Source organism: Helianthus annuus, chromosome 1, assembly GCF_002127325.2.
Source record: "Helianthus annuus cultivar XRQ/B chromosome 1, HanXRQr2.0-SUNRISE, whole genome shotgun sequence".
NCBI lineage: Eukaryota > Viridiplantae > Streptophyta > Magnoliopsida > Asterales > Asteraceae > Helianthus > Helianthus annuus.
The window spans coordinates 13,390,652-13,416,030 of record NC_035433.2 but is presented as its reverse complement, the minus strand read 5'-3'; the positions used below and the strand labels follow the sequence as shown (position 1 = coordinate 13,416,030).

The following is a 25,379-nucleotide window of genomic DNA, read 5'->3' as shown; positions in this document are numbered from 1 at the left end:
AATGAGTTTTAGCAATCTGTTTGATCTTTAGGGGCTGTTATGGTTAATTCTTTGTGTGGTGGGCAAGTTTGTGTGTTCACCAAGGCTCTAATTAGCTTGTAACAAGTGGATGGCCAGATTTCTTTGCTTAATGGCTAATCAAAACACTTGTTTTGATCCTATGAACTCACTACAACTATAAATAGCATGCTCCATCAACTCATTTCCTTGCTCATTCTTCTATTCTCTTCTCTACATCTGACTTGGGAGCTCTCTCAAGCATTTGGGACTTTGTCTTCTTTGTAGAAAAGATAGCAAGGACCCTTAGTGAGCATTCTTTCATTCCTTTTATGGCTTTTTCCTTATGTAGTGCAGAAAGTCAAACGTTTGGCCAACAGTTTGACTTTCGGTTTTGACCATCAATTGGTCAAGTCAAAGTTCAATTGAACTTTGAAACGTGATTGTAATCACGATAGTTATAATCCTTCGTGATTACAGCCGCTGATTACCACGTTAGCTAGTTGTAGTGTCGAGTCAAAGTTTCGGTCAAAATGCGTTTTAGCACGCATTTTGCCTCGGAACTATTTTAGGGTATCAAAACACTTTGTTTTGATACCAAATCAGTAGGTTAGACATGTTTTGACATGTCTAACACGACACTATTAGTTTGTGTTTGTTTAGGGTCGTAAGGTAAGCGGTCTAAACAACCGCTTATACTTCCGAACCCGACCCGTTTGGTCGATCTTTAGGATCCGACCAAGCACACTTAGTGATCAAAGTATAATAGGGAATAACCACTGAGGTTATAACCTTATGATCACATAGGATTGGTTAGTCATTTGCTAGTTAGCTTGTATGCCCATAGTAAATGACCAAAATGCCCTTTTGCATTTCATTTGGTTATACATGAAACATTTAACACATGACATGGTACATGGTTTACACATACACATTTTTGACATTGAACAAGACATTTTGGTTGGTTAATGATAAGTGACTTGTGTAACGGGGCTATGTGTTATATGATAAAAGCATGGTGGATACGCCGCTGGTACTTCCTATATATAAGTGCTTTTATTATATAATACATTGTTGCATTATATGAATCACTTGGGCAAGACATGAAACATTTTATACAAGAACATGACATTGTTTTACAAAGTACACATTTTGTCCAAATTCATTTTCACTTGGTTATTCATTTAACCATGCATTATTTTTTTTTTTTGGGTAAAGGGTTACCCCGGTGAATCTATTATAAACCGCAAATAAGTACAAGTAGTGAGGATGAATTCCACACTAGTTCATATACAGGACATGCCCCATATATGTAAGCCAACAATCATAAAACAACCTATGACATCACATCAAACCTAGCCTACTACACATCATACAAAGATATCTAGCAGACAAAACAAAACAGCCAAAATTCTTCATCCTCCATCATCGAAGATGAAGTTGCCACGAACCGGCAGCCCCTTTAGACGAACCAATGACAAACTAACCATTGTAGATCTTTTTGGAAGAGGTGCTTGCCCCTGAATTAGAAGTCGAAGGATATGTACCCGAATCTTTGGTTTCATCATAGACAACCTCAACCCCATCCTCATCTAAATCCACATGAACCTGTCTACCCCCTATATTTCTCTCTTGAGTTGAGACAGCCCGTCCCCCAACACACTCGAGAGCAGAAAACGGATTATGAGTCTGGATTTTATGGGAAGTAGAAACCTGCTGAGAAGTAGCTGCCTTTTTCTTCCTATCCACCGGTCTGTATTCAAATTTAGGCTTCTGGTTATTAACTTGAAAGCCATTCTTCTTTGCACTCTTCTTCACCGGAACATCAGTAAAACCATCCTCATCTACTGTTGGCCTGTTAATAGGAGTTTTGGACGTTGAGCCAATACGTGTAGGACATTCCTCAGAGTCATGCCCAAACACACAGCAGTGAGCACATCTCGGAGGCTCCCATTCATACTCCACCCGAATAGTCTCGGTAACATATTTGTTTCCCTCCAATTCAGGAATAGCCATGGTTACAGTGCCTTTCAAATCCTGATCAGCTGATATTTCAATGAGAGCCCTAGCATAGCTGCTCCGTCCCCAAGCCTCATTACACATATCAACAATATACGAATCCAGCCGCACAGGAGAACCAATTTTTGAAGCCAGCATGCTTAACCCATCATCAGAGTAAGCCACTAGAGGGACGTCATGCAACTTCACCCAAACTGCAACCTTTTTCAACTCTTCTTTTTTAAGGGTGTTTGTAGGGGACCAAATGTTGAGAAACAAGGGTTTGTTACGGATCATCCAAGGACCCCCTTCAAGAACAGCGTCCATTCCCTTTCTATCTTCAAACTTGAAGAAAAAGAACCCATTTGAATTCATCATCGTTTTCTGAAGACCATGTTTCTTCCAATTTGTTCTCACAAAGTAATCAACAACCGGATATGCAATTCTATCCCCCAGGAAGTAACCATAAAGAGTATTAGCTAACCTGTTATTAACTTGACGAACAGAGTCAATAGGCAGCACTACATCCACACCCTCCAATGAGGCATCCGAGATTAGCTTTCGAAAATTGACTTTTGGTACTTGGTTAGCCACATCATTGGTTTTCCTAGCACTTTCCTCTTCACTTTGAGCCTGATTTGGATTACCAACCCGTTTAGGGCCACTCTGCTCAACCTGTTTGTTTAGAACCACATCAGCATACAACTGTTGTTGTACTCGAGCATTTCCACCCTGTTCCTGCTTTCGGACTCGCGCAGGGCTGACATCATTTAGCGGGAGCACAAATGATACCTTTCTCTTATCAAAAACCATTGCATAATCCTCATCAGGTGAATCCGAACAGCCAAGAACGTAATCAGTATCGTTTAGCGGGACCATGAACCGAACCTTCTTATTCCCCACTTCTGAAACCGTAGGGATTTGTGAATTCTATCTTGGCTCAAAAGGTTTCCCATCAATACTTCGGATCTTTCTCGCAAAGACGTTTGAAATATCCTCAGTTCGTTCATCCATTCAACTCTAATCTGATCAAACAGAATGGTTATGACGGCTGAACAAACCCTAAATCGAACCAAGAATTGAATCCGAAACGAAGTTTGACACTATAACAGCCGCCGCATACAAACCCTAATCAAACTGATGTAACCCCAAATCCACAATTTATGGTATTCGTGATCAATAATCAGCAAAGAAATTAGTTGGATTACCGCCGCAAACGTAAACCCTAATCGAAGTGAATGAAAAGATGCTGCCGGTTACCCCAAGAACGATTGAAACTTAATCTGATTTCAGAAACGAATGAAAACCAAAACCCTAGCGCACAAAACTTAATCTGATTTCAGATGATTAGGACCTAAAGAAACGAATTTGTAATCCTTAGACACTAACCAAGATCGATCGAGACCAAGATGTGATTGAATCGACAAGAGTTTCACGAAATCACCAAAATCGCCCAGAGCTTCCCCATCGCCCCCATTTTATGCATTTATTTAACCATGCATTATCATTTCATCATCATTTTATTTTCATTGATTTTCACATGGTTTTACAAAGGAAAACATTTTACAAGGTTCATGACTACATTTTATTAAACACTTCTTTCAAATACAAGTCATGAATCTGCATAAACAAAACCTATGTATCTCACAGGCATTTTTATGCTGACGTACCTATTTTTACATGTGTTTCAGGTGCTAATGCATGATGATGCTTGTGCTTCACTTAGGCGGACTCGGGCCTTAGTGACTTTAAAAGACAGTTATTATGTTAGTATTAGTTTGAACTCAAAGACAATGTAACTTTAACTTTAATAATACATAACTTTAATTGCCATGGTTGTTGAAACAATAATTCTGTCGCGACTCACCTCCCCGGCGTTTCCGCCGTGGCTTTCGTTGTTTTACCGCGGCCGGGGTGTGACATGACTAGACTACCATAGGGTCCTTTTAATTAGATCGACAGATGATCTCTTTAATTAGACCACCAAGGAGTCTTTCTAGCTATATCATCACATGATATTCCTAATCCAGATTTTTGGATCAATCTGTTTAACTAGGCCACTCAAGGGGTCTAATTATGGAGTAGTACTTTATAATCCAAGGGACTTAACTACAACGTAGAAGTCCATTGAGGATTTTATGTAGTACCTTTGGGTATTCTATTATAATCCCTTATTTGTAGATATGGAAGATTCTACGAGGATTTGGATAACAAAAACTTGGATTACACCGAAAACATAAAAAGGAACACATAAGCACATAATCACATAGTTGTTTAACTTGGTTATTAATATGTTATTAATTTGTTATCGATAGAGAATGGATATGGAAACCAGTCGATGGGCTATAATGTCCTCTGGGATCTATCTGAAAAGATAGGAAGATCTCCCAAAAATTCGATTTTTTTTTCAAAGAAACGTAATATTCGAATTAAGGAACACATCAATTTTAGGATTTACGGAAATACCCCTAGGTACCATATTAAGGATTTACAGTGGTACTTTGGGTATTCGTCTCGTGTTGTAACTTGCGCCTTGTACTTCGTTTCCTTAGAAGAAACGGGTACTTAGGAATTTCGTGGAAAACGCAAGAGATCATAGAATGGGAGAATTTTGGGGGTAGTTTGTTCTTCAAGGAATACGGTTCCTTGATTGTCGGTATTGTAAGGGATATGTTGTTTATACATGCAACCACATAAATACATTGCAATGTAAAATAAAAGATTTACTTATAAACAACGATAACAACTGTTTCTTGGACCTTGACAACAAAAGAAAATAATACATAAGACGTGATTATTTCTAAACGATGTTGTCTTCTAGTCAGTCAGATGCTCATCCCTGTGCTGGATTTGCATTAGCAAGCTTTGGGCAATTTCTTCGGAAATGACCCATCTCGCCACAGTCGAAACAAGAACCTGGTAGAAAACGACCTTGAGCAGGATTGTTGCCAGCTTGGTTTGGCGCAGCTGCAGCTGGGCAGAGTCTTGCTGTATGGCCTATAAGTCCACAAGTCTGGCATTTGCGGCACATTACATTGGCATGATGATGGAGGCTACATTGGTTGCACAAGGGTGCTGTTCCATTGTATGGTTTCCTAGCAGGGGGTTGAGCTGGTTGGTTGGGGACGGCTTGACCATTGTGAGTAACCATGGAGAAGTTCTGAGAAGTCTTTCGCTTCTTTGACTTCTTAGGGGATCCAGTCTGTTCATCCATGGTCTTTGATTCCTCGATTGGGTTCGATTCCTCGATCGGTTTCTTGTTACCTTTTCGAAAAAGTTTACCTTTCCTGATCTTTGATTCAGTCAAGGTTGCAGATAGCTCAATGGCCTGTCTAACTGTAGTAGGGTTGCTAGCAGTCACAATGTCTTGTATTGAGTCAGGGAGGCCATCGATGTACTTTTCGATTGCCTTATCCAAAGGCGTAACCATATTCGGGCATAACAAACTTAACTCCTCATAACGATCTGTGTAGGCTCGATGCTCACCGCTAACTTGCTTAAGATCGTCGAACTCCGTTTCCAAGGCCCTAATCTCGTGACGAGGACAGAATTCCTTCATCATCAGAGCTCGAAGCTCTTTCCATGTTTGAGCCAGTGCCACATCGGCACCCCTATCTCTCATCACACCATTCCACCATGTCAAAGCTTGTTTCTCAAAGACGCTAGATGCGAATTCTACCTTTCGCTCGTTTGGACATTGAACATGTCTGAAGGTGCTCTCTAAACTCTCGAACCATTGCAGAAGTGCAGTCGCTCCTTGAGACCTAGAAAACATTGATGGCTTAGCCGAGTTGAACGTCTTGAAGTTGCAGGGGGCATTATTGTTGTTGTTGGCTTGGTTCCATTGAGCAAAGAGGTTTGGGAATTGAGCAGCCATTTGCTGCGCAATGATTTCTGCCAATTCGGTAGTCGCTATCTGGTTTTCGCATCGAGGAGGCATTCTAAAAGAGAAACAAGAAAGAAAACAAATGAAATGACATTGGGTAAGAATAGGATGTTACAATTACCGACCATAATCATGGTTGATGGTCATTTGTTTGAACCACGAAGCAAGCAAACAACACATAGGCTGAATCAAAGCAAATAGATCCTCATAGTGTATCGAGAAGACATGCTCGCCTATAAGTGGACACTCACCCCAAGAGTTCCCAGGTAAGAGTGACTGGTCCGATTATGTGGATTTGTACGAACACTCTAGCCTTAGACAGAAAACCCAGGGTACAGGCATTCACTCTTCCACTTTGCACGTGTTCACACTATTTAGGACCCAAAACTTTGACGAGAGTTTTGAAAATTCAAAGGGGGTTCAAAACCTTATAACAGAGGGTTCAAAACCTAGTAATCAATCATCCTAGAACAGATGATTAGTTTTCAAAGCGGTTATGAAATTTATGTTCTTGCTGTGGTCGTCGCCTAAGGATAGGTGACGGTACTGTTTTATGACTAAACGCAAGTAAACTCGCGTTAGTGTCCCAGGAAGGTTATAGACTAGGTCAAAGCATTACTAATAACCTAATTCCCTATAACCATTGGCTCTGATACCATCTTTTATGTCACACCCCGACCACGAAGAACATACAAAACGTGGCGGAAACGTCAGGGAGTGTTGAAACAGAATTTATTGTTTCAAATCCATGGCAATTGAAGTTTCGTTTTATTAATCAAACATGAAAGTTGAACTCCCACTTGATCCAGGGGAGGCGATTTTGGCGATTTTGAGCAGGCTCCTGTAACCCTAGCCGTTTTCCTTCAATTCTTGGTCTGATTGATATTGGTTTGCATCTACGGATTCACTATTTGTTTCTTTAGGTTCCAATCAATTGATATCAGATTAGATTCGTGGTCTAGGGTTCTGTTTTGCTCGATTTTGATTTTTCTGATTCGTTTTTTCTGATTGTTCTTGGAGCGACGGCAGAATCCCAATTGATTTCGCACTTTAAGCTTTGTTCCAATTGTCTGCTGATTAGGGTTTCGGCAGAATCAATATTAGGGGTTGGCGGAACTGAGTCATCATCCTGGTCATCTGATTAGGTTTTGCGGCGGCAAGTTTTTTCTGATTAGGGTTTATTGCGGCTGATTATTCAGGTTATTGGTGAGTGACGGCTACTAGGGTTTTTCAGGTGGTTTATTTCTTGACGAATTCTGGCTGCTAGAGTTCTGTTTAATGGATGAACGGTTGAAACCAGGTGGGCGGCCATCACTTTCGTTTAAGGAAATTGCGGATCGTTTGCTTGATGTTAATGGGAACACGATTCAGCCAAAACGTGGTATCAACATCATTGATGAACTCACTAGGGTCACTACTCCGGTTCAGTTGGATAAACCGTCCTCGCCAACAACGGGTGTTCATGGAGTGAATGTGTTGAATCCATTGGCTGGTAACTCGAACTCAAGATTTTCGGGGGTTGTGGAACCTTTATCTTTTGCTAGCGTTGTGAACACCGAAAAGGAGAAGGTAAAGGTTAATTTTCGGATGATGGAATCTAGCGAGTCGGTTGATGGTGTTGATGTGGTTATTCCATTGTCTTCGGTCAAGCAAGTCTCAGACAGGTATGCTAACACGTTGTATGGATATTTTCTGGGCAAACGGCTGGCTTTTCCTGTGGTGGATTATTTTGCAAAGAACAACTGGGTTAAATATGGTCTCTCTAGGCTAATGATGAATGCAAACGAGTTCTTTTTCTTTAAATTCAAAACAAAGGAAGGGATGGATAAATTGGTGGAGGATGGTCCTTGGTTGATTAGAAATGTTCCGATAATCTTGAAGGAGTGGTCGGCCTCTGTCAAGTTGGAAAAAGAAGACATAAAGGCTATCCCTGTTTGGGTTAAGATGCATGAAGTGCCGTTAGCAGCATATACTGAGGACGGTCTTAGCTTGCTTGCTTCTAAGATAGGGGTGCCTAAGATGCTAGATTCATACACTGCTACAATGTGTGCTGAGTCATGGGGAAGAAGCAGTTATGCTAGAGCTCTCATTGAAATTCAAGCCGGGGCTGAGTTAAAGAGGAGTGTTACAGTTGCAATCCCATCTTTATAGGGTAATGGTCACTCAATGGTGGAGGTGAAAATAGAATATGATTGGGAGCCTTTAAGGTGCTCTTCTTGTTGCGTGTTTGGTCATGAGGATAACTCATGTCCAAAGAGGCCTCAGGTCGTTTCGAGTGGGGAGTCTAGTAAGAAAATTGATGATTTTCAGGTTGTGGGTGCAAAGAAGAAGAAATCTACTAATCAAGGTCTTCCCATGAAAAATCAGAAGCCTAAGGTAGTGTACAGACCAGTTGTAAACCCTAAACCAATCTCGTCCTTGAAGAAGCCGGTGAACAATCAGGTATCACCGTCAAACCCCTTTGATGCTCTTAAGGGTGATGATGGTGGTCAGGGAGGTAGTACTGTGGGTCGTATAGAGAAGAAGGAGAAAAAGTCGAGTGACAGGCAGGATTCAGATGAAGAGGAGGTCGAAGAAGTCTACAATGAAACTAGTGCATTTATGACATCGGGTACTCATCCGTTCTCTTCGAAAGCAGGGGCAAGCACCTCTTCCACAAAATTCTCAAATGGATAGGCTGCTTTTGGTTCGTGTGAAGGGGTTGCCGGTTTGTGGCAACTTTATTTTTGATGATGGCGGTTGAGGATTTTGTTTTTGTTTTTCTCCATTGTTTTGTCTACTAGATCATGATGTATAGTAGGCTAGGTTACGGGGTGTCATAGCTGTTTTTGTTTTTGCTGGGTCATACATATATGGGGCATGTCCTATATATGAACTAGTGTGGAACACATCCTCACTACTTGTACTTATTTGCGGTTGCATTTTAATAGATTCACCGGGGTAACCCTTTACCCAAAAAAAAAAAACATGAAAGTTTACATTTGTTTTAAACAATAACCAAAGAGTACATAACATAAATTAACTAGTTCTTGTCTCTTTTTAAGTCACTAAGGCACACGTCCGCCTAAGTATGTCTTGATAAGTCCTATGCATCATCTCCTGAAAACACATGTGAAAATAGGTACGTCAGCATAAAAATGCCTGTGAGATACAAAGGTTTTGTGAAAACAGAATTCATGACTTATGTTTAAGAAAATGTTTAGTCATGAACCTTGTAATTTGCTTTGTCTTGTAAGTCATTTGAAAAACGATAAGATCAGATGATATGTATAAATAAGAGAATAATGTATGGTTAAATGAATAACCATGTAAAATGAGTTTGTATAAGATAAGTTGTTTGTAAATCAATGTCTTGTGAAAAGTATGTTATTTGTATAAAATGTTATATGTCTCAAATTGAAATGATTCAAATAACGCTACGATATGTAATACCATACAAACACTTATGTATAGGAAGTACTAGCGGCGTATCCACCATGCTTGTATCATATTACACACGCCTCGTTACTTAGATCACTTACTCAAACCAAACCATCAAGATGAAATGTTTAACAATTGTAGAAATGTTAATGTATAGTCAAATGTCTATTGACAAATGTAAATCATGTCAACAGATACAACTGGTTCACACGGTTCAATAGTTGCAAACGGTTTCATATAATCGAAGGGTTAAGACGGTTCACATAGTCAAATGGTTACAACGGTTCAAAATGTAGTATAATGTGTTCATATGCTGGATGAGCATATGCAACAGAAATGCAATGTAAAACAATGTACTAAGTATGCACACAATGGGCGTACATAGCATAAGTGTAATGTAGAACAATGTACTAAGTATGCACACAATAGGCGTACATAGCATGAAATGTATTGTAAAGTGATGTACTAAGTATGCACACAATGGGCATACACAGCCTAAAATGTAATGAAATCATGTACTATAAATGTACTAATGAACATAGCAAGTATATGATGTGAAAAGCAAAATATAACTCGTTTAAATGAGGAACCCTAGGCGATTTTGGCGATTTTTCTAGTAACCCTAGTTCTTCATCTTCAACCTTAATTTTAATCGATTTGGGTTAGGTATTGGGGTGTTGTCGATCCTTCTGAGTAAGGTTTCTGGACTTCTACCCTGGTTTCTAATCTTTTGAAGTTGGAATTAGGGTTTTTTTCTTTTTTTTTGTTTAGGGTTTTTTGCTTTGTCGCTTAGGGTTGTGCTACTTTCTGTTCGTTTGCTTTGCTTTGCATGTTCTTGCCGTTTGTTTTCAATCTTTGTGCATGGAGAAGAATCAAGATAATAGTTTGGAGGATTTAGGGTTTCAATCATTTTCTGATAGGTTGCATGGGGACGTGTTTATTCGGCAGTCGCCTACAACACAAGAGTTACGAAATAAACCCATAAGTCTTGGGAAGGGTTTTGAGGGGAGGCCGACCAATATTGATGATAATCCATTGATTGCCAGACGAGGTGTGGTTCAGAATGATCAGAAGGATCCAAGGCCGATCATTGTTATTAATGAATTGCTAAAGATTACTACTCCAGTTTCCGCCGCTGTTGATAGTAAGGCAGAAAACTCAAGTGGAGGAGCTGAGCGATTAGGAAAGCAAGAAAGGGTCAGCCAATCGTATGCAGCAAAACTTGCACCGACTCAGTCATCTCACAAGGTAAACTTTCGGTATATGGAAAACATTGAGGCTGTTGATGATGTTGATGTAATGATTCCTATTGAGTCTGTCCAGCAAGTTCAAGACAGATTTGCAAATGTATTGTTTGGTTATTTTCTTGGAAAAAGGTTAGTGTTCCCTGTGGTGGACTACTTCGTTAGAAACAGGTGGGAAAAATATGGAATTCAGAAATGCATGATGAATGGGAAAGGGTTTTTCTTTTTTAAGTTTAGCTCTAAGGAGGGTATGGATAAAGTTCTTCAGGATGGGCCATGGCTCATAAGAAACATACCGTTATTCTTGAAATACTGGTCTCCAAACACGGAACTGAAAAAAGAGGAATTAAAGAAGATCCCAGTGTGGGTTAAAATGCATGATGTTCCTTTAGCTGCATACACCGAAGACGGTCTGAGTTTAATTGCTTCAAAGATTGGTGTCCCAAAAGTGCTTGATAACGAAACATCTAAAATGTGTACCGAGTCTTGGGGTAGGAGTGGATTCGCTAGAGCGATCATAGAACTCGATGCGGAGAAGGAAGCTAAGGATAACATTATGATTGCCATTCCGAATGTAGAGGATGGAGGTATCTTAAAGAGCAACATACGTGTTGAATATGAATGGAAGCCACCTCGGTGCAACACTTGCAAGGTTTTTGGCCACATATCTGAGGAATGCCCGAAGATAAGTGTTGAAAAGGTAGATACGGAAAACAAAGGGAAGAATAAAGTGGATGAACAAGGTTTTAAATATGGTAATAATAGGAAGAAAGCTTCAAAACAGCAATACCATGTTAAGGAGAAACCAAAAGTTATTTACAAGCCAAAAAAACAAATGATAGGCAGGATGTGAATAAACCTAGTTCCTCTAAGGGTCCGAATATTGAAACAAACAATCCTTTCAGTGTATTGAATGGGGTTCAGGACGAGGAAGAGTCGGATGTGGAAGAGGTTAGACTTGCTATGGATGATGGAATGCCGAACCTTATGAAAGGAGATTCGTTCAACAAAACAGGTGCAAGCACACCTGCTGAGAAGGTTACTAATGGTTAGTGTAGCTTCCTGGAATGTTAGGGGGTTGAACCGCCCCCTGAAACAAAAGGAGGTTCAAAAGTTTTTAAAAGAGCACGGGGTTCAGGTGATAGCCGTTTTGGAGTCTCATGTTAAGGTTGCTAATTTGGACAAGGTATGTAAGAATGTGTTTAGAAATTGGGATTGGGCCTCGAATGGAGCGATGTGTGCAAAAGGCACTAGAATTATTCTGGGGTGGCACATGGATAATATAGATGTTATGGTGGTTGATGCTAATAGCCAGGTCATGCATACTCAGATCATGTTTAAAAACGATAAAAAGATGATTTATGCATCGTTTGTCTATGCTAGTAATTGTTACAAAGAAAGAAGGCAGCTGTGGGAGTCGCTGAAAATGCATAAAGGGCTGGTTAACAACAATCCTTGGATTATTCTAGGCGATTTTAATGTTGCTCTTAATATAGAAGATAAATACATGGGGAGTTCTAAAGTGAACGCTGTGATGACTGAATTTAAGGATTGTGTAGAATATATGGAAGCTTTTGATATTAATGCAAGCGGAATTCATTACACATGGAACCAGCGATCTAAAACGGGAGTGGGGATTCGGAAGAAGTTGGACAGAATCATGTCAAATGTTCACTTTACTGATGCTTTTCCTGAAGGCCATGCTGTTTATTTGCCCTATGGGGTTTCGGACCATTGTCCGTGTGTTTTAAAGCTGCCATCTAGTCAAAAAGCTAAACCAAAACCTTTCAAGTTTACCAATATGTTGGTTCATAAGAAGGAATTTGTGGAGATTGTGCAAAGGGGTTGGAACCTTAATGTGGATGGTGTTCCAATGTTTCGAGTTGTGAAAAAACTAAAGGGTTTGAAGCATGCCTTTAGATCTCTTCTGCATAAACAAGGAAACATCCACAAAAAGGTTGATGATCTTAAAAAAGAGCTGGATATTCTTCAAAGTAATCTGGATAGGGATCCGAATAATAGTCATATTAGAGATTCTGAATCGGCCTGTTTGAAAAGGTACCACGAAGCTACTCTTGATGAAGAGAGATTTTTGAAACAAAAGGCCAAACAAAAATGGTTGGAGGTGGGTGATGCTAATACGGCTTATTTCCATAACGTCGTTAAATGCCGTAACCATGTTAACAAAATCCATTCTATTAAAGATGCTGAAGGTAACCATCATGATGGGGAGGGGGTGGCGGATGCCTTAGTTGACCAATTCAAAGTTTTTCTTGGTAATAAAGGGAATGTTTCTAAGAAGCTGGATCCGAATATCATCTCAACAAAGCTTAGTAATCAGGTCGCTAACCATATGAGTAGGCGTGTCACTATTGAAGAGGTAAAGGGTGCTATATTTTCTATTAATGAGAACAAATCCCCGGGTCCGGATGGATATACGTCCGAACTTTTTAAAAAATCATGGGAGATCATCAGTTCTGATGTTACTATGGCGGTTCTTGATTTTTTTGAATCGGGCAGATTGCTCCAAGAAATCAACCACACGTTCTTAGCATTGATTCCAAAGGTTGCCACTCCTAGTATTGTCACGGACTACAGGCCGATTTCATGTTGTAATGTCATTTACAAAGGTATAAGCAAGATCATCACCAACAGGATTCTTGAGGGCCTCAATGAGATAATTAGTGAAAACCAATCGGCTTTTGTCCCGGGGAGAAGAATTTCGGACAACATTCTTCTAACTCAAGAACTCATGCATAATTATCACCGGCAAGTTGGTCCTCCGAGGTGTGCCTTCAAGGTGGACATTCAGAAGGCCTACGACATGGGATTTTCTTCGTGATATCCTTCATGGGTTTGGCTTTAACCAGCGTTTTATCGGTTGGATTATGGAATGTGTTACATCCACTTCTTTTTCTCTCAGCATTAATGGTAATATTCACGGATGTTTTCGGGGTGAGAGGGGCCTGCGTCAAGGAGACCCTATGTCTCCTTATCTGTTCACCATGGTTATGGAAGTATTAACTCTACTTCTTCGAAAAGCGGCTGACTCGGAACCGTCTTTTAGATTCCATAACAAGTGCGAAAAACAGATGATTATTAATGTTTGTTTTGCAGATGATTTGCTTATTTTTGCTAGGGGCGATACTCAATCGGCAAGGGTAATCATGGAATCTTTGATGAAGTTTAAAGATGTTTCAGGCTTGCTCCTAGTAACTCTAAAAGTTCTGCGTTTTTTTTGCAACGTGTCTAGTAGCATTAAATCCAGAATCATGGAGTTTGTTCCTTTTGAGGAGGGTAAGCTTCCGATTAAATAACTTGGGGTTCCTCTTTTGGCTTCTCGGCTTCTAGTAAAAGATTGTAAAGTTCTTGTTGAAAGAATGGATAAGAGGATCATGGATTGGAAAAATAAGTTCCTTTCATTTGCTGGAAGGCTTCAGCTAGTCATTTCTGTTCTGTCTTCTATTCATGCGTATTGGGCTTCGGTTTTCTTGTTACCTTCGAGTATAATTAAGGAACTTGAGAATAAAATGAAGTGGTTTTTATGGGGATATGGTACGGCCGCTAAAGGCAGAGCTAAATTTGCATGGAAAGAGGTATGTCTTCCTAAGTCTGAAGGGGGGCTAGGCATTAGACGTATTTCTGATGTTAATCGGTCTCTCATGACGTTCCACATCTATAGTATTCTTTCGGAAAGGAAATCCCTTTGGACAAAGTGGGTTCTGATTCATAGGTTAAAAAATCGTAGCATCTGGGACGTTCCTATCCAAAGTAACTCGCCATGGGGTTGGAAGAAATTACTGAAGTTTAGACATGTGGTTAGGCCGTTTTTTTGGTCCAAAATCGGTAATGGTGAAACAACATCTTTATGGTTTGACAAATGGTGTAGTCTATGTCCACTGAGTAATTTGGTTACGCATAGACGTATGGCCCAACATGGTTTTAGTATGTTTTCTAAGCTAGCGGACGCTATAGATGGTGGCAACTGGGTTTGGCCTGAAGCTTGGAGGAATTTATACCCGGTCCTATTTCAACTCCAACCCGTTTATTTAGCGGCTGGTGTTCAAGATAGAATTATGTGGATGAATTCGGAAGGTAACTTGGTCTCGTTTGAGTCTAAAGAGGTATGGGCTGCTATTAGAACTCGGGGTCACTGTGTTGAATGGTCAAATATAGTCTGGTCTCAGTTTAACATTCCAAAACATGCGTTTATTAGTTGGCTGATTCTGAAGAGGAAGCTGTGGACCCAAGACAGGATCCTTCACTGGAACCATACTGTAACTGGTTCGATGAATCAAATGTGTTGTCTCCTTTGTTATGCAGGTATTGAAACGATGGACCACTTGTTTTTTGAGTGCAAATACTCAAAAAAGGTGTGGTATAAAGTTCGTGAGAGAGGCGAAATGTCTCGGCTCAATGAAAAATGGGATGTCATAATGCAATGGTTGGTGCCTAGAGCTACTCATCGATCTATTGAGGCGGTAACGAGCCGACTTATAGTTGAAGCTTCGGCGTACTTTATTTGGATGGAAAGGAATGCTAGATTTTTCAACAACCAACTAAGACCTCCGGAACAAATTGTGGAGCTTATTTTGCATACGGTTCGAACAAAATTGCTCTCTTTCAAGTACAAAGCAAGTGCCAATGTCAGCAGGTTTTTGGAGAAGTGGAACGTGCATGGGATAGAGACCTTTGATGACCATTGTTAGAAGAAATGTAATAGTTGTCTAATTTTGGTTGTTTTTTGGTTGTGTTCTTGTTTCCTCTTTGGTGGTATGCCACCAAGAGAACTAGGGGGTATTTCAGCCTCCCTACTTGTTTTTTTGATATGATATAAAATCACCGGGGTAACCCATTACCCAAAAAAAAGTATATGATGTGAAAACAGGAAAGCATGAAAGTAACAAGTAGGCACTTGTGTTTCACCCCAAAACATTTTGGAAAACAGTAAAAGAGGGGTCTATGTACTCACTTGAGATTGCTTTGAAGTCCTTGTATAACAACCAAATAATGCTAGAGATCACGGATATCAAACGGCACCTAATATAGGTAACTATGTTAATATACCGGACCTAAATCGGAGGATTGGATAGGATGCGGGTTCGTAAACCAAACGAGTATGGAGACTCGTGTAATATGGTTTAACAAAGCCCACATACTAAAATGAAACTTAACCTAAGTGCTTACGACCCATTACGACCCGTTTTGGTAGCTTATGCTACCTTAACGCGTCATTCGCGTAAAACGCGCTTGGAACGCCTAACGTTGTGACCATAAGGTATAACCTCGGAAGGTTATTCCCTATACAACTATTGTCACCTAATGTGTTTGGTCGGATCCTAAAGATCGACCAAATGGGTCGGGATCGAAAGTATAAGTGATTGTTTAGATCGCTTACCTTTTTTTTTTTTGGGTAAAGGGTTACCCCGGTAAATTTTATAAATCAATAAGCACAATCGTGCAACTGAAATGTTACACACAAAACCTTGGCATACGAAGGCAAGAAAAAAAAAACTGCCAAAACAAGCACAACCCAAACAAAACAACCAACTAAACAACCCAACTCACAAAGAGCAACAAAAATAAAATCAAGACACTACTTTTCAGCCTGGATCAATCTCTAAGTTTCCACTAGGAATCTGCCATTTCTCTAGGAGTCGACGAAGGCCAGGTCTCCACTTGAACTGGAAAGACAACATACGTAAGCGAACCGTCCGAACGACCTCACGAGCAATCAGCATCGGCGTACGGTGGTTGTTTGAGAATAGCCTACTATTTCTTTCTTGCCAGACAAAATATGAAGCAGCTGAAAGAACCAATCGACTGATAATATTTTCCGGCACTTGCATGTTCGAGTGCTGAGTCATCCAAGACATAATATCATCCCAGGAACCATTTACACTTTCCATAGCCGTCCATGCCTTAACGTTATTCCAAACCTCCAAAGCAAAAGAGCATTCAAAGAATAGGTGATTCCTCGAATCTCTATCATAGCAACATAAAGGGCAACACATGAGGTTCAGATTTGAAGCGCTTCCCGCCTCCCAAACCGACAATCTATCTTGTGTCTTTAATTTATTTCTAATAACAAGCCACATATGGAACGAATGTCTCGGGATGCAGTGTTTAAACCAAACCATATTAACCCATGGGACTACGTTCTCACGATGCCGAATATTATTCCAAACCTCCCTAGAAGAGAAGTGACAGGAGTTACCATCGAGATCTTTCCAAACCAGCCGATCTTGCCTATCATGAAACATCGGAACCTGGATATTAATTAAAACTGGAAACAAATCATACCATGCAATCGGCCAACTCCACTCCCCACTCTACGTTACCAACTCAGCAACCGTAGACTGGAGATGGAACCCAGCATTAGCAATCCGTCTCGGGCTGATGAACCTGCTCAAGGGACCATGATCACACCACATATCGCTCCAAACGTTTGTTTGAGCACCATTGCCAATAGAAGACCATAAGAAAGGCCGGAGTAAGCTGCGGATAGCAAGGAGCTTCCTCCAACCCCAAGTCATACGACCTCTACTCGGGACCTCCCAAAAACTCTTGCCTTTAAGCTTATACATATGGATCCACTGAACCCAGAGCGATTTTCTATTAGTAAGGATACTCCAAACATGAGAAGATAGGAGGGCCTTGTTGACATCAGCAATACATCTAATACCCAAACCCCCCTCATACTTGGGCAAACAGACAACCTTCCAAGCAACTTTAGCCTTAACAGACTGTTGGGTGGAACCGGCCCAAAGAAAAGCACGCATACATCTTTCCAGTTCATGAACAATTTTAGCTGGAAGCATGAACACAGTGGCCCAATAAATATGCATAGCAGAAAGGACAGAACTAACCAACTGGAGCCTACCAGCAAAAGATAAAGATCTCGTCATCCAATTGTCAATCTTTTTCACTATTTTATCAACTAAGATTTTGCAATCTTTGTAATAAAGCTTTGTTGAGATTAACGGAACTCCCAGGTAACGAACCGGAAGCGATCCCTCTTGGAACGGCGTAATATTGAGAATTTCCTGCTTAATGGTACGAGGAATATTACCAAAATAAACAGTACTTTTCGGCAAACTTGGACCAGACCCGAAATACTTGAAAACATCTTAAGAGTGTCCCGAAGAATCCTCACCGACGCCGCATCCCCATTAGCAAACAAAAACAGATCATCAGCAAACGATACATTAATAATCTTCTGTTTTTTGCAATGTAGATGAAACCTGAATGCATTATTAGAGTAGGCTGCCCTCTTTAGTAACAAAGTAAGAACCTCCATAACCAGAGTAAATAGGTAAGGTGATATAGGATCACCCTGTCTAAGTCCTCGTTTCCCTTTGAAATAACCATAAAGGTTTCCATTAATGCTCAGCGAATAAGAGACACTCGTAACGCAAACCATGATCCATTTAACCATCTTCTGGTGAAACCCAAAAGCATGAAGGACGTCCTCAAGAAAAGACCAGCTCACTGTATCATAGGCCTTTTGAATGTCAATTTTAAAAGCACATTTGGGCGGGCCAATGTTCAAGTGATAATTATGCATAAGCTCCTGGGTAAGCAGAATATTATCAGTAATCTTCCTACCCGGCACAAAGGCAGATTGATTAATGTCTACAAGGCGATCCAAACTACCTTTAATCCTGTCCGTGAGAATCTTACTAATGCATTTATAAAGAACGTTACAGCAGGAAATCTGCCTATAATCCGTCACTGAATTAGGCGATGGACTTTTCGGAACTAGAGCAATGATAGTGTGATTTATTTGCTGAAGCAACTTCCCATTATCAAAGAAATCCAGAATCGCTTTTGTTATCTCCTCACCTACAATCTCCCAAGAGTTTTTGAAGAACGCCGACGTGTAACCATCCGGCCCCGGGGCTTTATTTTCACCTATGGAAAACATGGCACTTTTAATCTCTTCACGCGTAACCTGCCAGACCATATTACTAGCACCATGCGAATCAAGGACATTAGAGAATAAATCATCATTCACCAACCTGCTTACCTGGTCCTGAGTACCCAAAAAGTTCGAGTAATGTGAAACCAGAACACCAAAGACATCGTTCCCATGCGACCAGTTTCCATGAATATCTTGGATACTATGAATTTTGTTGCAAGCATTCCTCATTTTCACACAGTTATGAAAGAATTTCGTGTTAGAATCACCTGCCGCAAGCCATTCTGCCTTAGATTTTTGTTTAAGAAAGCACTCTTCGTCATACGAGACGGTATTGAATTCCTGAATACAACGAGCTTCAGAGTCACGTAGAACCAGGTCTAAAGGGTTGTCATCTATAGCTTTCTGAATGGCATCCAACTTCAATCTAACCTCCTTCACACGGTTGTGGAGATTACCCTGATCAAATAGAAGGCGTCTTAACGGAGACTTAAGAGCCGACAACTTCCTAACCACCGAGAACATAGTCTTACCCGGAATCTCCTTAGCCCATTCCTTGGCAACACACGGAATAAAACCCCCCTTGCTTGCTAGGAAGTTAGCAAACTTGAAAGGCTTAGGCCGATTATGGTTAAACGGGAACAAATTCAGAATGCACGGCGAGTGGTCCGAAACCCGATAAGGATGAAAGAAAACATAAGCATCTGGGAATAAATCAAGGAGCTGAGTGTTACTCATAACTCTATCAATCTTCTTCAATACTCCTACACCATTTTTCGGTTTTTGGTTCCAAGTGAAACGAAGCCCATGACTTTTAACATCAGAAAGTTGATTGTGTTGAACACAATCATAAAACTCCCTCATCCCTACCGGAACAGTAGATGGCCCAACTAAGTAGTCATCCATCGAAAGAGCTGAACTAAAATCACCTAACACTACCCACGGTCTGTCTTGAATGAAGCACTTGTGTTTACAAAGGTCATCCCACAAAGCCCTTCTATCTTGGTAATTATTTTCAGCATAAACAAACGAGCAGAACAGGATTTTATTATCAGATTTTATACGCATTTGCACATGTAACACCTGATCCGATTGGGCTATCACCAAAAGATCCACTACATCCTTGTTCCAACCGACAATAATCCAAGTACCTCTAGAACAGCAGCTCCCATTAGAGGTCCAATCCCACGATCTAAACACCCCTTTACAGATTCTATCAAGCTTGCTAACATGAACATGAGACTCCAAAACAGCACACACCTGAAGCCGATTTTCAGAGATAAGTTGACGAACCTCTCTTTGTTTCAGGGGAAGGTTCAATCCCCTTATATTCCATGCACCAATACTACCCATGGACACCAGCTTGACCGGGAGTGCTTTCCCCCTCAGATTTTTTGTTACTAGTACCCGCACACATAAACTCAGAAATCTCAGTTGTATTATGCTTTACACAGTCTTCATCAAATGAACTCTCACCCATACTGTTACTCGTAGTTGGGTCCCCATCAGCCATTTGATCCAGCACCGAAAAGGAGTTCTTCAAATTCAGGTTACTGTTACTAACACCTTGACTTGCCTTAGCCGCAGGCGGTTCACCTTCACCATTCTTAGTTCCAGATGGACCAGGATCCGTATGGCTAGTTTTTTGTCTATAAACAACTTTCGGCTTTTGCTTCTTTTGAGGAAATCCATATCTAGCAACTTTCCTTTTGTCAGTTACAAACCCATCTTCATCAGTTGTTACTTGTTTAGACTTCAAAGCTACCGATTTAGGACAGGTAGAATCCGAATGGCCAAAAAGACAACAAGCTGAACACCTTTGAGGTTTCCACTCATATTCAACGTTAACTTTTTCCAGCAAAAAACCATCTTCATCTAACTTAGGAATAGCAAGGACAATGTGCTCCTTTAACTCGTTGTCCGCCGATAACTCGATCATGGCCCGAGCAAAGCTTTTGCGACCCCAATTGTCAGCACACATATCAGCCGTATAAGCATCTAATCTTTTCGGGACCCCAAGCTTTGACGCTAGTAAACTCAGACCCTCGTCAGTGTAAACTGCAAGGGGAACATTATGCAATTTGATCCATACCGGCACCGTTTTAATCCCCTCCTTTTTCAAACTTACCGATGGAGTCCAGATATTGAGGAATAGGGGAATCTTCCTTATAAGCCAAGGGCCACCTTCTAACACATTTAGCATACCTTCTTTAGTATCAAACTTGAAGAAGAAAAAGCCACCCGCATTCATCATCAGTTTCGTGAAACCAAACTTCGCCCAAACATTTTTTGCATAATACTCCACAACCGGAAAAGGCAACCTGTTACCCAAGAAATAACCATAAAGAACATTCTCGAGCTTATCCTGGGCCATTTGGACTACTTCTCTAGGGATTACCACATCCGCATCCTCTCTTGTTTCCGACGGCTTCATAAGTCTGAAGTTAATTTCTTTCTTTTTTCGGAATGATGATTGAAGTTTCTCTGCATAGGAAACATGTACTGACGGCTCAACATGCTGATCTTCCTGACTATCAACGATGTCAGCAGCTGGCTGAACAGGAACTGTGATCTTCTGTAATTCGTCAATAACGTTAATGATCTTAGGATCTCCCTGCAACACACCCCGACGAGGAAATAGAGGATTCCCATCGATCTTAAGCGGTTTGCTAAACAAAGACGGCTTATCACGTACATCCTGAATATTCATAGGGCCCTTTGACGAAATAAATACATCCTCATGCATCTTTTCCGAAAAAGTCCGAAACCCTAATTCGTCTAAACCCTCCTCACGATTATTATTCATATTCAAGAACAAAGAATAACCAACAGCTTACATGCAACGTGAAGCGAACAGAAAAGACGGCAGCACCACGACGATTACAAGCAACAAAAACCCTAGAAGAACAATAAGAAACCAAAACCCTAAAATCAACTTCAAAAGATTAGAAACCAGGGTAGAAGTCTAGAAACCTTACTCAGAAGGATCGACAACACCTCAATACCTAACCCAGATCAATCGCAATTAAGGTTGAAATTAAGAACTAGGGTTTCTTAGAAAAGTCGCCAAAATCGCCTAAGGGACCAGAGAGAAGCCATAGGACTCTTGTGAAAAATTAGATCGCTTACCTTACGACCCTATATAAGCACTATACTAAAAGTGACGAGCTAAGCATGTTAGAACATGCTTAACTAAGTTTAGAAAACAGGTTTGGTATCAAAACAAACGGTTTTGATACCTATGAGTAGTTTGGTTACAAAATACGCAAGAATGCGCATTTTGGCCGAAACTACGACTCGTCACTGAGCCTAGATAACGTGGTAATCAGTAGGTGTAGTCACTATGGACTATAACCATCGTGATCACGCTCACGTTATGAAGTTCAAACGAACTTCGTGTTGACCATAAACTGGTCAATGCAGAAAGTCAAACAAAGCTTGACTTTCGGACTCGAAAAGCGAATAAAAGAACGAAAGAACACTTACGAAGGGTCCCCGAAAGCTAATCTTGATCCAGGAGCTCAGGTATGAAGCAATGGCATCAACTTAGAGCTCTTTGATCAGATTTGTGGGTTTTACACCAAAATGGGGGGGGGGGGGTATTTATAGGATATGCAAGACTGTTAGGATCGTTTCTTGAATATCGTGCCTCGATCTCACCCGTACACTTGTCGAAATGTTGTGGTGGCTTATTTTGCCCCCACCATAGGGATTTGACAAGTGGCGTTGCCCTTTGGCTGATCGAAAGGGTGTTGCAAGTTGATTAAAAACATTGAATATGGTCTGAGAGGCTGACGTGGGCCGTGTAAGAGTTCACCCTGGGCTTACGCGGGCCGCCTGGGAGTTCTGATCTACAACCAACTTTCAGAAATGACAGTTTAGGTCCCTGATGTGGTTTGGGGCCGTTTCCGACATGTTTAAGGCCTGTTAAGCCATCTTTAAGACCCTAAAATGATGCTTAAACATTGAGGACATGAAACATGCTAAAAAATATGTCGGATGTTGGTTCGTTTGGCCGTACGATCGCGATGTTCGGTTAATTACGACGGAATGCGCATAAGCGCGAAAAACGATCCAAATGATGCGATGAGTGGATTTTTCTCATGCCAAACACTAAGGCATAATATTATGATGCTTACATAAATTTTTGGATGTCCGAATGTATTCAGAACGTAAGTTATGCGCGAAAGTGCAAACTTATGCGCTTTTTGACACTTTTAGTCCGTGAATGATCCAAAAGTTTATTTTAGCACACCGAACCCCTCAAAGCCTATTTCTAAGCTATATAAGGGATATTTAAGGTGTGTTTAACTTATGGTCATGTTCCGGAATGTTCGTTACAGTTCAAATTGTCATACTTTCGCAGTTTGTCAAGTTTAGTCCCTGTAAGCGATTTAACTTTATTTTGCCATACGGAAGCCTTCAAAACTTATTTCTAAGTTATGTAAAGGTTATTTAAGGTATGTTAAGCCTATTTCACTATTCCAGAGTGTTTGTTGCATTAAACTGGTTATATTTACGCATCAGCGCGTGTATAACCTTCTAGAAAGCGATTTAGAGCTTGAAATTGAACAAGAGTTGATATGTGCAAAAGATACACATTTTTATACAGAACCTAAGTATGAAATACAATATTTCGTTGGCTTGGTATTTGTTTGATGGTCTCAGCGACCCAGGTGTCACAGTCTCCCCTACTTTAGGAAATTTCGTCCCGAAATTTATTCGTAGGAGTCCATCTGTGACTTTGTGTCAAGTAACCACCAGATATACAAGGCATAATCCTGTCATTTCCTTAACGAGTATTCTTCAGAAACGGAAATGAAGGAATAAACAAACGGGGATTCATTTCCTCAACGGACAATATTCAGAAACGTAAAATGAACTTACGGAGTCATTTTCAACGGGTGCTTCATCAGAAATGGAAATGAAAAGGATAATCAAACGGATATTCATTTCCTCAACGAACAATCTTCAGAAACGAAAATGAACAAACGGAGTCATTTTCAACGGGTGCTTCATCAGAAATGGAAATGAAAAGGATAATCAAACGGATATTCATTTCCTCAACGGAAAATCTTCAGAAATGAAAATCAACAAACGGAGTTATTTTCAACGAGTGCTTCATCAGAAATGGAAATGAAAAGGATAATCAAACGGATATTCATTTCCTCAACGAACAATCTTCAGAAACGAAAATGAATAAATGGAGTCATTTTCAACGGGTGCTTCCTCAGAAACGGAAATGAATAGAGTTAACTTCTAGGCACATGACAAAGCTGTATGTGGTTTCTGTGCACTAAATTCCATAATTATGTATGCATTCATAATTACGTAATTCCTTGCATAGTCCGCACAGTTTGTCTTGTAATGTTTGGGGGAGGAAAATCAAACCTGTGATGAGGGTGACTAGACTACCATAGGGTCCTTTTAATTAGATCGACAGATGATCTCTTTAATTAGACCACCAAGGAGTCTTTCCAGCTATATCATCACATGATATTCCTAATCCAGATTTTTGGATCAATCTGTTTAACTAGGCCACTCAAGGGGTCTAATTATGGAGTAGTACTTTATAATCCAAGGGACTTAACTATAACGTAGAAGTCCATTGAGGATTTTATGTAGTACCTTTGGGTATTCTATTATAATCCATTATTCGTAGATATGGAAGATTCTACGAGGATTTGGAAAACAAAAACTTGGATTACACCGAAAACATAAAAAGGAACACATAAGCACATAATCACATAGTTGTTTAACTTGGTTATTAATTTGTTATTAATTTGTTATCGATAGAGAATGGATATGTGTCACACCCCGACCACGAAGAACATACAAATCGTGGCGGAAACATCGGGGAGTGTTGTAACAGAATTTATTGTTTCAAATCCATGGCAAATGAAGTTTCGTTTTATTAATCAAAAATGAAAGTATACATTGTTTAAACAAGAACCCAAGAGTACATAACATCAATTAACTAGTTCTTGTCTTGTTTTAAGTCACTAAGGCACAGGTCCGCCTAAGTATGTCTTGATAAGTCCTATGTATCATCTCCTGAAAACACATGTGAAAATAGGTACGTCAGCATAAAAATGCCTGTGAGATACATAGGTTTTGTGAAAACAGAATTCATGACTTATGTTTGAGAAAATGTTTAGTCATGAACCTTGTAATTTGCTTTGTCTTGTATATCATTTGAAGAACGGTAAGATCAAATGATATGTATAAGTAAGAGAATAATGCATGGTTAACTGAATAACCATGTAAAATGAGTTCGTATAAGATAAGTTGTTTGTAAATCAATGTCTCGTGAAAAGTGTGTTATTTGTATAAAATGTTATATGTCTCAAATATAAATGATTCAAATAACGCTGCGATATGTAATACCATACAAACACTTATATATAGGAAGTACCAGCGGCGTATCTACCATGCTTGTATCATATTACACACGCCTCGTTACTTAGATCACTTGCCCAAACCAAACCATCGAGATGAAGTGTTTAACAATTGTAGAAATGTTCATGTATAGTCAAATGTCTATTGTCAAATGTAAATCATGTCAACAGATACAACTGGTTCACACGGTTCAATGGTTACGAACGGTTCATATAATCAAAGGGTTTAGACGGTTCACATAGTCAAATGGTTAAAACGGTTCAAAATGTAGTATAATGTGTTCATATGCTGGATGAGCATATGCAACAGAAATGCAATGTAGAATAATGTACTACGTATGCACACAATGGGCGTACATAGCATGAAATGTATTGTAAAGTGATGTACTAAATATGCACACAATGGGCATAAATAGCATGAAATTTAATGTGAAACAATGTACTGAGTACGCACACAATGGGCATACATAGCATGAAACGTAATGTAAAGCAATGTACTAAGTACGCACACAATG

At 40.1% G+C, this 25,379-nt stretch overlaps 2 protein-coding genes across 2 annotated transcripts; one reads left to right on the top strand and one right to left on the bottom strand.

Annotated features, from left to right (window-relative positions):
* Positions 1 to 1,479: 1,479 nt before the first annotated feature.
* LOC110940030 lies at positions 1,480 to 2,874 on the bottom strand. The gene has a single exon (XM_022181614.1). It carries the CDS (start codon positions 2,872 to 2,874, stop codon positions 1,480 to 1,482), a length of 1,395 nt encoding a protein of 464 aa, XP_022037306.1.
* A 5,173-nt stretch (positions 2,875 to 8,047) lies between these two features.
* Positions 8,048 to 13,387, top strand: LOC110939954. Its single transcript, XM_022181548.1, has 4 exons — positions 8,048 to 8,474; positions 10,095 to 11,356; positions 11,470 to 11,583; positions 11,684 to 13,387. The coding sequence occupies exons 1-4, from the start codon at positions 8,048 to 8,050 to the stop codon at positions 13,385 to 13,387; spliced, it is 3,507 nt and encodes a 1,168-aa protein (XP_022037240.1).
* The last annotated feature ends 11,992 nt before the right edge of the window (positions 13,388 to 25,379 follow it).